This window comes from Puma concolor, chromosome D1, assembly GCF_028749965.1.
Source record: "Puma concolor isolate L17-30 chromosome D1, mPumCon1.1.hap2, whole genome shotgun sequence".
Classification (NCBI taxonomy): domain Eukaryota; kingdom Metazoa; phylum Chordata; class Mammalia; order Carnivora; family Felidae; genus Puma; species Puma concolor.
The window spans coordinates 77,383,976-77,397,093 of record NC_141676.1 but is presented as its reverse complement, the minus strand read 5'-3'; the positions used below and the strand labels follow the sequence as shown (position 1 = coordinate 77,397,093).

The following is a 13,118-nucleotide window of genomic DNA, read 5'->3' as shown; positions in this document are numbered from 1 at the left end:
GCGCTTCTTGTAATTCCTTGGTTGCATCTATAACCCTCATGTCCTCCCAAGCCCCCCATCAGGGAACTCTTCCCATGCTTCTAGAAGTCATGGTATCTGTAATTTAAACCCACTCCCTCTTAATCAGCTCACAGTGAAGATAAAATCCTTGGAAGGCGATTATAAATTGTTTCCTGTCCTCATAGCAGAACAAACGCAGTTCATCTGCCTTCTGTTTTCGAACACCACACTCCATTACATGCCTTGTAGAATATAAATTCCATGGGCGCAGAGGGCAGATATCCCAGGCCTAGTCCAGTTCCAGGCACGCGACAGAGCCTCAAATAGCAGACGGAGGACTGCATCTTTCCACTGTAGCAAATGCTCCACCTCAGTATGGACTTGCGTGGTCCAGAGTCACTCAAGGCTCTGCATCCCAATGTCTGCCTAATGTATAGTCTGCCCCCAAATGAGAAATGTCATGATCCCTGAGGTTCAACATGTACCTTCCTTAAGAGAAGCTGAAAATATTTCAAAGCAGTTTCAATTAGAAGATTCGTGACTACTGCCTAACTACGAAACTTAACACTACAAAATCTGTTCACTTTACGAGCAAGTTTAATTACATATAACACATTGTAGGTTCTTAAACTAATAAAGTGATCTTAGTCACTTAACAAAGGCCATTGAAATGTTAATATCTGCATTCATTCCAATTGTTGTCTCCCAATTCCCAGAATCCATTTTGGAGAAAGTTGAAGGTAAGAAACTTCAGACTTTCAGAAAATTTTACTTCTAAGCTCGGGACTGAGATAATCCATATCTCAGAGTAGACCTTTTTAGATCTTACAGTCTTAATTTTTTGTTTGGATGAATATTTTACAGGATCAAATCTCAAAGTCAGCTCAAGTAAACGTACTCCCCACTTTTCATCCCCCTGCCGCTCATGTATGATCTATCAGGCCAGTCTATCAGGTTTCCTAAAGGGTTATGTCCTTTAGCAAACCTCCTGCTTTTCTCTGACACTCCCATTACATTTAAGGTTTGTGATGCTGTTTACATTACTTCCCCAGGTCTCTTAATTTAAGCTACTGTGATTTCAGAAGGCATTTCCTTCCACTCTTCTAGATAAAGGAGCTAAATTGGTGTTACATGCACTCCGCTGTGAATTTAATGCTATCTCCTAGGTACCGCATCCACTGGTTTCCAAAATTCTGAAAGCACCTTGTCTATTTCTCCTCCTCTTTTAAACCCCATTGTTCAAAAACAAGATCCCAGGCAGGCGATCTTAGGGGCCCTTCTTCCCACATCACCAGTGTGAGCAATCAACCAAACTGCAGCGATAGTTAGACTGGTCCCTTGGGAAACAGGGCCTTGCCAGAGAATTTCACACCTACCCCTTTCCCTCAACCCCCCAGACAGAGGGAGCTTACTCAGAAAAAACTTGGTGCCCAGAGGCCTTCAGGGTGCAGTTCCTGTCCGGAAGGGAAAGGCCTGTCTCACACCTGCCTTCGGGGGTCACGTTCCGGGGTCACACTACCCAGAGCAGCCCTTACAGCTGAGAAGCAGCAGGTACATGTGAGATGCCTCCTTCCTCCCTGGCCCAGGGCCACAGGGCACAGCACAGCCCCACCTAAGGCAAGAAGCACAGCAGCCGGAAGACAAGATATCTATCACCCTTGTTCTTGCTCTGCCTGTTCTGAGAAGGGTGGAGGAAAGAAGCGAAAGACAGGGTAGATGAGAAGAGGTGCGAAACAACAGAAGCAGGAAGACCTGCTGTGTGGCAAGCACGGGTTCCCGGGTAATGAGTGCCTCACTAGCTGGGGTGTAGATGTGCAAAGGAAGGTGAGGCACGCCAGACGGATTTGGGAAGCCGACCACAGGGACCCGGATGTGAGGCAGGGAAAGGAACCTTACAGTGTACAGAACTTTCGAAGGAGGCAACAGTTAGGATGATGCAGTGTGGAACGGTATCTGAGCAAGCCCAGACACCGGCGGGGATGAGCAAAGGCCCGCCACACCCCCCCCCCCTTCCCCTTGCACTGACAAAGGCTGGTTCAACAGTGGAACAGACCCAAGGCGGAGGAGTCCAGGCTGGCTCGAGATCTCCCCAGGAGAACCTCTCAGTGCTAACTCTGCACTGGCGTTTCCATTTGCTTCTCTCAAGGACCTGGGAGAATCCCAGGAACGGAATCAAGGCCACAAACATCCCTGGGAACAGCCTCCTGTAAGAGCCTCCTAACCTGGTAAACTCTACCTACTCCCGGCATACCCCAAATGCCTCGCTGACCCACCCTCCAAATGAAATGAGCCTCCAGAGATGAGGTTCAGGGGCGCCTGGGTGGCTCAGCTGGTTAAGCATCCAGCTTCAGCTCAGGTCATTATCTGACGGTTCGTGGGTTCAAGCCCTGCGTCGGGCTCTGTGCTGACAGCTCAGAGCCTGGAGCCTGCTTCGGATTCTGTGTCTCCCTCTCTACGCCTTGCCCACTCACACTCTGTCTCTCTTTCTCTTTCTCTCAAAAATAAATATTTAAAAAAAAAAACAAAAAAACAAAAAACAAATACGAGGTTCAGGTTGGCAGAGGGTTTGCCCTGTGGTCTTTTCTCCCATTCAGTCCACACAGGACTTCAACGGGGAAGTGATTCATTTCAGTCAAAACTGTGTCACCTTCCCATCCTATGAAGCCCCATAATGTTGCTGTCAATCAAACCGGGACTATCATGTCTCTAGCACAGCACTGACCAGTGGAACTCACTGCAAGGACAGAAATAGCTGCTGGCATATGAACTGTGCCTAACAGGACTGAGGATTTTTAGTTCATTTACTTTTAATTAACTTTGATGGCCAACATGTGGCTAGTGGTTACTGTGGACAGTGTAGACCCAGAACCCAAAATAAAAATAGACGGGGGTCAGGGGCACCTGGGTGACTCCGTCGGTTAAGGGTCTGGCTCTTGATTTCAGCTCAGGTCATGATCTCGTGGTTCATGGGATGGAGCCCCACATCCGGGTTTAAGATTTTTCTCTCCCTCTCTCTCTGCCCTCTCCCTATCCACGCCCCCTCAAAAAAGACAAAAAACAAAAAAACAAGAAACAGACGGGGGACAGATCACATCTTCCAAGGATGCCAGGAAAAAAAAAAAAAAAACAAAACTTCATGGAATTGTATTTCTCTACCGTGAAGAAGTGGACTCTTAACAGTCCAGCATCTGTTCAAGCTATTTTCCAGCACTGAACCCTTCTTTGGTCATTACCACGTCCACACATCAAGTATCTATTTTGAAGGCCCTCAGAGACCCTACCCCCACCTTCCGTTTACTGCGGGAACCTTCTCCACGAAGGCCCTGCGGATTTCCTGCGGTCTTTACAAGCCCCGCAGCAGCAGTGAAATTCAGCATCAAGAGAAGCAGTTCATCCCCACGTCCAAGGATACTGTCCTGAAGGGCAATCAAGGACGCTCCAAGTAACAAATGAATTCTGAACCATGCTCTACCTTGTATTTAGTCCTTTCGTATGTGTTATCTCACTGAAGCCTCACAATTACCTTTCGATGGAAGTACTGAGTCAGCACATTCACTTTACAGAGGTTAAGTGACTTAGCCAAGGCAATATGGCTTGTGGATGGTAACAATACACGGTAACTTGGAATATCTCCCGAGGACCGAGGAGGATAAAAGACAACAGAGGGAAGGAAAAGTCGGCCTGGAAAGGGGGAAGGCACAGAAGAATGATTAGAGCCGAGCATTTGGTTATGCAGATCAATTCATCACCTTAGAAATCAATCTAGCTCAGTCTCCGTCGTTTAAACATGAACACATGCAGTTCCAAAGAGTTAAGCACCTCAGTCGAGGTCCAATGAAAAGGAGACTATGCTCTAAAATACTGGTTCCCAAAGTGTGGTCCCGGGACCAGCAGGAACAGCATCACCTGGAAACTTGTGAGAAATTCAGATTCTCAGGCCCCTCCAAGAGCTAACCGAAACAAAACTCTGGGGGCGGGGCTCACAGACTGTTTTGTTCAAACACAGCATCACCTCATCACCCCCATTTCAGAGCCATTGCTCTAGAAGTGTGTATCTAAGGTCCATTCCATTTCCTCTGGGAAACAAACAACATGGCCATCAAGGGAAAGGAAAGGGAGCTGCCGGGTGTGAAGCATCCTGGTGACATCAGCCCTGACCTAACATACACCTAGGCTAACAGGCACTGTGAACTCCAGCCAGCACACAGACCTCCTGCCACCTCCCGTGGCTGGGGCAGAGAGAAAACTGTTCTTTACTCAAAAGTTTGGGTTTATAGGCAGGAAAAAAAGGTCTATTTTATAGCCAGTACTAGATCGGGCATAGAGTACCCTACCTTCTAACCTCATTCAATAAATAATATTTGGTACACAATAACAATGTTCCCAACTGTGAAGAGCTACGTTTCTATGAGTAAAAACTGGGATTCCAGTTTCTCGGAAAAAGGAGATAGATGAAAATACACATAACATCATAAAGCCATGGGTCTGTAATAATCATCATCATCATCATCATCATCATCATCATAGCAGCAAATGTTTACTGAATGCTTTCAATTCGCCCAACATGGTATATAGGCACTGTTTCTCCTGCAACTCCAGGAGGCAACTGTTTCCATTTCATCCATGAGGCTTTAACAGGTCAAATGCCCTGAGATTACACAGCAAGGAGGAAGGAGGGTCAGGAAGCAAGCCAGGTCTACTGTTCCTAAACAATCCAAAATACTACCTCCTTTTCCATTTTAACACATTCTGATTTTGAAGCTGTTTAACTTCATTCAGACTCTTTATGTTAGTGAGTTGTCAGTGCTGGATCGTTATTATTTTTTTAAGCTGTTATGCCACGTACAGTTCAAAAAAGCCCTCAACCGCCCAGTTTACCCCAAGTCCTTCAGTGTGTGCTCAAGAACCGGGGTAACTCACACTGAAGAATTCATGGCAACACAGACATCCAAAAACTGGATCAAAGGCAAGAATCGATTTCATTCCCACCATGCTTGGGCAACGTGCCCAGGAAAGCCCTGACCCCCCGATCAAAGCGAGTCCTCTCAGCTCAGTGCTCCACGGCACAGCATGCTTATCTCCTTTACTGTACATAATACATGGAAATGTCCACACAATGACTGCACTAAGGGGTGAGCTCTTAAGAGTGGGAACATGCCTGATTCAACTGTGTGCTTCTAGAACGCTAAATACATAATAAACACCTAAGGGATGGTTTTCAAGAAGGGCAGCAGGACATACACATTCTTAAGAGGGGGTAAAAGTGAACTACAGTTTAAATACACTATATAAAACTATGAAACAAAAAAAGAAAACGTAGGAGAAAATCTTTGGGATGGAGGCCGAGGCAAAATGTTCTTAGATTTGACACCAAAATCACAACCCATAAAAGGAAAAAAACAAAAACAAAAACAAACAATACGTGGGACTTCATCAAAATTAAAAACATTTGCCCTACAAAAGATCCTGTTAAAAAGATAAAAAAGGCAAACTACATACTGGGGAAAAAAATATATATATATATATACAAGCCATATATATGGCAAAGGATTCATATTTAGAATATATGAAGAACTCTCCAAGCTCAACTGTAAAAAAGAAACCAACAACAACAAGAAAAAAACAATCCAGTTAGAACATGAGCAGACATTTCACCAAAGAGGAGATACAGATGGGAAATAAACACATGAGAAGATGTTCAACATCATTAGCCATTAGGGAATGCAAATTAAAGCCAGGATGAGACTAGAACACTTGTTGGGACAGCTACAATAATAAACCAATGCTGGTGAGGTTGCAGAGAAACCCAATCTCTCCTACATGGCTGGGGGGAATGTAAAATCGTACAGCCACTCTGGAAAAGTTTGGCAGTTTCTGAGAACACAAAATATACACTTAACCATTCAAAATCCAGAAATCACACTCCTGGGCATTGATCTCGCAGGAAGGAAAACATGTCTGTACAAAACCCGGTGCACACATGTTCATAGCAACTCTTAATTGTAAGAGCCCAAAGCTGGAAACAACCTAAATGTCCTTCGGTAGGTGAACGGTTAAGCGAGCTGTGGTATAACCATACCATGGAATACTACTCAGCAATAAAAGGGAACAGACTCTTGATAATGTGACAGCTTGAGTGGATCTCAAGGGTGTTCTGTTGAGTGAAAACCCTCATCTCAAAAGGTCATATGCCACATGATTTTATTAACTTATGTTTTTTTCTTTTTTAGAGAGAAAGGAAGAGAGCACAAGCAGGGGGGAGGAGCAGAGAGAGGGGGAGAGAGAAGGAAAATCCCAAGCAGCCTCCATGCTCGGCGCAGAGCCCAACACGGGGCTCAATCCCATGACCCTGGGCTCATGACATGAGCCAAAATCAAGAGTCGGATACCCAACTGACTAAGCCACCTAGGCGCTCCCCACATGATTTTATTTATGTAACACTCTCAAAATGATAGATAGAGATGGAGAAGAGATTAGTGGTTATCGGGGTTTAGAGATGGGTGCGGGGAGGAGAGAGTGGATGCCACCATGAAGGAGTGGCACAAGGAACATCCTTGAGGTGATGAGATAGTTCTGTATCTTGACCGTGATGGTGGTTACCGGAATCTACACGTGTGAAACAATTGCTTAGAAGGACATACGCACAAACACAAACGCGTGCATGTAAAACCAGTGAAATCTGACGATGCTCTGTGGATTGTACCAATGTCAATTTCCCAGTTCTACTGTACTGTGGTTATGTAAGCTGCTACCAATGGAGGAAAGTGGGTGAAGAGGACACAGGACCTCTCTACTATTTTTGCAACTTTCCATAAAGCTATAATCATTTCAAAGTTACAAGTTTTTTTTTTTTTTTTTAATTTTTTTTTTTCAACGTTTATTTATTTTTGGGACAGAGAGAGACAGAGCATGAACGGGGGAGGGGCAGAGAGAGAGGGAGACACAGAATCGGAAACAGGCTCCAGGCTCCGAGCCATCAGCCCAGAGACTGACGCGGGGCTCGAACTCACGGACCGCGAGATCGTGACCTGGCTGAAGTCGGACGCTTAACCGATTGCGCCACCCAGGCGCCCCACAAGTTTGTTTTTTTTTTTAAACAAAGTGAACTACAGGCATTTAACTTAAAAGCAAAACCAAATGACAGAAAAAGAGGTGGACTGGCCAGTGAGATTCCAAACACAGATTTAAACGCACACAGTAGGACTATGTGACTTCATTTTTTTTTTGAAGTCAAATCCAATTCTCCACAGTCTTAACAGGGATACGTTTCCTAACACCTTAGAGCTACCTCCCTATCCCCCTCATAAAATAAAGTAAAATAATTTTTAAAAAGGAAAAAAAAAAAAAAAAAAAAAGCCTGATGTGTGAACCCCTTTGGGAAACCAGGAGTCCTATCCTGTCCTGGAATGAACAGGCCTTGTTTCACAAGAACAGAGGCCAAGGGCCTCACAATTTAGAAAACCCGGCAGGGTGCCAACACACAAGCCCAGGCGTGGCTTCCTTCAGCAAAACTACAGTACTGACCTACCCACAATGGCCAAGATTTAAATTTTGCCTTTCTTCCAAGACAAAACAAAGTCAAACCAACAAAATAAAATTTAAAAAAAAAATCACTAAGCAAACAAACAAAAACCTCAACAACCTCAGACTATTTCCAACCAACCTTATAATTAAATATGTCCCCTTGGTTGACCTCCAAAATACCCCTTGCTTTTCAAGTATTCTATTGCCTAGTGAATTCTGGGACACAAGAGCCTACCAAAATTAATGAAAAGATGGGAGGAGAAAAATTATTCAAAACGCTGGAGAATTTCCTGACCAGAGCTGCTTCCGTATGCATTTGAAATGCAGATAGCCACAGGGAGGTTTGGGGGGGGCGGGGGTGCTACTTGGGGAGAATTTTGCATATCAGAACTACTAACAGGTCTTATGGAGTTAACTTCCTTTTATTTGATTGGCCTGGAAAAGCTTTCAGATTTTTACAATTTTCACTAGCAAGTCCCTTATTTCAGAAGTCATTATTTTTTTAAAAAAATGAAAATAAAAGCCTTACGTGATACAGTACTTTATCGTTTTCAAAGCAGCTCCACAAATTACTATGGAGAAAAACAACACTGGTACCTAGGGGCTGCACTTTTCCGCTAAACGCTCACCAGCCAGGCTGCCTTCCAATTTCAATTAGTTCGGCCATCTTTCCCCTAGGCCCTGGGTCCGCTCTTCTCCACAGGGGCAGATATCAAAAAAAAAAAAAAAAAAGGAAAGCATAGTTCTACCCAGAGAAGCCTCCGGACTCACTGGCCAAGGGCAGACACTCTCAAGTCTAATCAGCAGAGTGCCTTCTCATAAAATTACTCACATTTCTGCATTCATGTGCTTTTCTTAACGACAGCACTTTTAAATCTCATTTAAACTGAAAGTCCTCCATTAGCCTCCATGAAAAGATGTATTTTTAAATGCTTTGATCTCCACATGCCCTTCGGTACATTAGTATTCTTCGCTCTCCACCATCAGCACAGAACCTAAAAGACCAAGACTTCTGTGCATTTTAAAAAGAAGAGGGAGGGAGAATAATTATAAGTGCAGCACCTTCTCGCCCTCCTATCCCCTTTGCAGGGTTTACCAGGTTTCCTTATTTATCTTGAGAAATGTATCTCACAAAAGCCAAACTATACCCATCCAAAAACTAAACATCCCCCCAGACCCCACCAGGGAGAGTGGAGGCATCTCTAAAACCTCTGCTGGACATCTTCCTCCTCTTCACTGTGGTCAAATCAGTGGTTTCCAACCCTTTACTCCTCTGCAAAACAGCTCAAAATGTATTCAAATATTGTTACCACACAATTCCCATAAAGAATGGTCGTAGTAGATGCACTACAATGCTCAGAACCCCATCCTGGGAAATAAATTTCACATTGGTCTAGATTCTTCAAGAACTTGCAATCCAGAGAGCTCCCTTAATCCTTACCCTGGATCTGACATCTACAGAGAGCTACTGGGGTCCAGCAGCCGTGGGCAGTCAGGAATGGGGGGCAGCTAGGAGTGGGGGGGGCAGCCAGGAGTGGGGGACAGCCAGCAGTGGGGGGGGCAGCCAGGAGTAGGGGGGCAGTCAGCAGTTGGGGACAGCCAGGAGTGGGAGGGCAGCCAGGGTTGTGGGGGGGGGAAGGGGAGGGGGGGGGCAGTCAGCAGTTGGGGACAGCCAGGAGTGGGGGGGCAGTCAGCAGTTGGGGACAGCCAGGAGTGGGGGGGCAGTCAGCAGTTGGGGACAGCCAGGAGTGGGGGGGCAGTCAGCAGTTGGGGACAGCCAGCAGTGGGGGGGCAGCCAGGGGAAATCTTAAGTCAGTTTGGCAGGGACCGACCCATGTCTGTTCAACATTTCAAGCCTTGACTTTTCACTTCCCGAAAAGGAAGGAAGTTTTTTGGAATAGTAGCTATTAATATTCCTCTATTCTGGTTTTACTCGCTTATGGCAAGTAACGTTATTGTTTGGGGTGTTCCAAAGAGCATCTTCGGGTAACACAACTGACTCTCGCGACCGCCTACCCACGCCGTCACCAAGGACTTGATAGGCAGTACAAAAGCTCGATTCTCCTAACATGCCTCAAAAGAAGGAAATGGGCAACCATGTCCGCACTTTATCAGGGCTGAGCAAAGGAGATGAGGCACCAAGGACACAAAATGTTCGGTCCCAAGCGCAAAGCCTCAGGAGGCCGCACGATCAGGGCGCCCGTCTACTGAAGCCCCAGTCCAGGTAGGTGATCCCGTACACTAGCCGGGCATTTTCCAAAGCACTTGCCATCTGAAGACAGTAAACCAACACCCAAGCCAAAATAGCAAAAAACCTTCAAACAAAAATGGAAAGGGAAAGTCTTGCCCGCCACCAATCAACACACTACAGAGCAGGGCGTGGCGTGGCGCGGCGCGGGAGCTGCGGGTGGGGAGCCGGGATTCTCGGCCTGGGCTCCTAAGGGGGAAACTTGGAAACGTCGCCGCGAGCTCAGTCCTGGAGGCTGAGGCCCTGGAGGTGGGTGCGCGCTGCGTCGTGCGTTCCGCTGCCTGGTCCTCCAGCCCTGCAGCCTACGGAGCAGATTCGGCCCCTGCCCCAGCGCAGGGCGCCCGGCTCCGCTTGGCTGTCATCGGCCGACGTGCCAATCTCCCTCCTGCCACAAATGTCACATTCCAAGAAAAACCAGTTCCACTTGGAAAGTTTAATTTCTCCCCCATGAAACCAGATTCTTTTCAAGGCAGCACTAACAGCAAGGGAGAGCTAAGTCTAACTCCCCAGTTTCTGTCGAAGAAACTTGTCTGGGGAGAACAAAGGAGGAGCAGCTAACGCGATCCGAGCCCCGGGGTCTGGGGCGCGACCCCTTCGCCGCCCCCACCCGCCAGAGCCGAGACTTCCCCGCGAGGAGCACGGGTCCCGCCGGGGCGCCGCATCCCGTGGGGCGGGCCCTGGCGCGCGCCTTTGTCTCGCGCTGAGGGTAGCGGTCACCGGCCACCCGCTTCCGCCCCCTCCCTCGGCGGCCGGGGGACCCGCGCGCGGGCGCGTCTCGGAGAGTGCAGCCATATGGCAGCGCCCCTCCGGTAAGGCCAGCCTCGCTTCGGGGGGCGCATCCGCACCCCGGGGCCCCGGCCCGGCGGGCCCACACAACTTCCCGGGCTCGGATGGGGCGCGGGACGGCGCGGCGATCCGGCCCGCCGGCACCGGGGGCCTGCAGGGAGGCTCGGAAACAGAGTTCTGCTTTCTTTCTTTAAAAAAAAAAAAAAAAAAAAAAAACATATCTGGGTGAGGGAGAGCAAGATTGCGGTGGCGGACACTCCGGGCCACCGGCGCCCAATCGGCTGCCCGAGTCGCTGGGGAGCGGGGCCGATCTCAGCCCCGGGGCCCCGAGAAGGAGACCCGTGCCCGGGGCAGCAAGGGGTGGAGGAGTACCGGTCGGCTGGGTCCCTCGCGTGGGAGACTCGGGGGCGCCCTCCCCGCGCCCGGAGCGGGCACTGGTTACCTTTCACGGCAGACTCACAAGTTCCCCGGCGCAACTTTGCCCTCCACATGAGGCGACCATGGCTAGCTCAGTGGCGCGGCTGGGGAAGGCGGCCGCCGGGCAGCGTGCAGGGCATGGCGTGGGGCAGCGCGGGGAAGCGGCGCCCGACAGTCAGCCCCATTCACACAGGAAGGAGAGAAACGCCAGGGCTTCACCTCCAGCCCCGAAGCCGACAGCCGCTGCTGGGTCCTAGAGCGTCCCGCGCGCTCCGCCGCCGCCCGCGCTCCCGGCTCCCGGCTCCCCGCTCCCCGCGCTCGGGCCGGGGAGGGTCGTCCCGCCCGTCACTGTAACCCTACACTCCACCCCCGCCCCGGCGCCCGGCCGCTGGGCCCTAGAGCCCGTCTGCAGCCGCCCGCCACCCCTCCCGGGCCGGGACGTCGCCCTCTGAAATTGCCCCGAGCTCAAGCTGACGTGTCTCCCTCGGAGTTTAGGAGGGCGACAGCCGCCGTCGCAGCGTTCCCTGCCGCGGTTTAATTAATGTCAGACTCAACAGTTCTCCCTCCTTCGGCTTTCTCTTCCTTCCCACCAGGCCAACTCGGGCAGAAATCGGTTTCCCGGTCTGCTCTCAAAGTCCAGATAGGTTATGTTTAGGATTTTTTTTTTTTTTCTCCTGAAGTGGAATTTCCAGGTGAAAAGCGGCCACATTCTCTGTGCATTCCCCAGGCCCTGGTGCGTCGATCACGCACTGGGATTGGGCGGCCAGCAGCTACATTCGACTCTGTTGACCGGCAGAAGGGCCAAAACAGATCTTACAGCCTCAGAAGGTAAATGTGTTGGCAGACTGTACATCCTGTGGTCACAAACCCACAGGCTGCCCCAGTGGAGGCACAGAAAGTAACTCTGGAAAACTGGTGCCGATTCTGCCACACCTCTTAAATCAGGCTGTGCTAAGAAATCCTACTCACCCATCCCATTACACTCAGTTATCCTGGGCAGACCTCTGGAGCCTGGATCCGGGGACCTGGAACCACAGGACCATGACATTTCTCCGAAGCTCTCAGGGACTAGCTCTGCTACTCTGGAGGTGAGGAAGCCAGGGAATAGAATAGTTGTTGTGGAAGACGTTACCTGGACAGTCAGTGCATAGCACGCCTCTTACCTGGCGCGTGTCTCCTCTCTTTGCCCGGTCACTAGACCAGGATTTCTTCCGGGATTCCTGCCTGGATTGTGGCAATTACCCAACTAGTCTGGAGCAGCCCTACCTTTCCAGTCAATTCTGCTGGATTATATATCCTGATTCCAGACTATTCTGATTCCTCTGATGGCTCACTAACCTCTACTTTCAAGATAAAACCCAAATGCAGTAGGTTAACAATCATTTACCAGATACCTACTTCGTTTAAAGTCAGCTATCCCAGGACTTGATAGCACATAAATGGAACAAAAAGAAACAACAGCTAACTGGCCTTTTAAGGATTTATTTACATAAGATACGCAACCAGAAAACCGGAAAGCGCTGGAGAAGCCTGAAAAGTGTGGAGAAAACTGACTACGTGCAGGAGAAAGGAGAGCCTTGAAGGGTGGTGGGTTTCAGACAGAGGTAGCATGTGTAGGAATTTAGTATAGTCTGAGGAAGAGATAATAGATGGAAAAGGGAGGGAAAGAAGGAAGGAAGCTAACACTAATCGCCCCCATTAGATAACACACTATACCCTAGGAGGCAGCGAAATTCAATAGTTATAAGCATCCACTGGAGCAAAACAGATATGGGTTGAGTTATAGCTCACCTGCTTGCTGTGTGACCTTGGGCAAGTCATTTACTTCACAAAACTTCAGTTTCATTTGCAAGGCAATAGAAATAGCCATCACACACGGTGGCAGTAAGGATGGAATGAAGTAAAAATGTAAACTACTTAGCATAATGCATAGAAGTGCTGAACATATACTTGCTGTTATTAATTCCAGCAACCCTTCGATAGCCCTGTGAAATAGGGAGCCAATCTGGGAAATGGTCACAGGAATCAATGACATGTGAAGCTGGAGCAAAGGGGATGGAAAGGAAGAGAGATACCATGTAGATACCAAGTCTTTGAAGATTCCAAATACAGGGAAGATACCAAATCTTTGAAGCAAGATTTT

At 48.5% G+C, this 13,118-nt stretch overlaps 1 protein-coding gene across 10 annotated transcripts in view; it reads right to left on the bottom strand.

Annotated features, from left to right (window-relative positions):
- Positions 1-13,118, bottom strand: part of AMOTL1 (angiomotin like 1) — a 154,930-nt gene that overhangs the window by 89,269 nt on the left and 52,543 nt on the right. The window contains exon 1 of one of the 10 annotated variants that reach the window (XM_086678597.1): positions 11,001-11,188. The exons of 8 other annotated variants lie outside the window; for them this stretch is intronic. In XM_086678597.1, coding sequence (XP_086534723.1) covers positions 11,001-11,049 — 49 coding nt within the window. In that variant the 5' untranslated portion in view covers positions 11,050-11,188. Of the gene's footprint in view, positions 1-11,000; positions 11,189-13,118 lie in introns of those variants that run through there. One more of the 10 variants, XM_086678600.1, reaches the window with a different exon arrangement.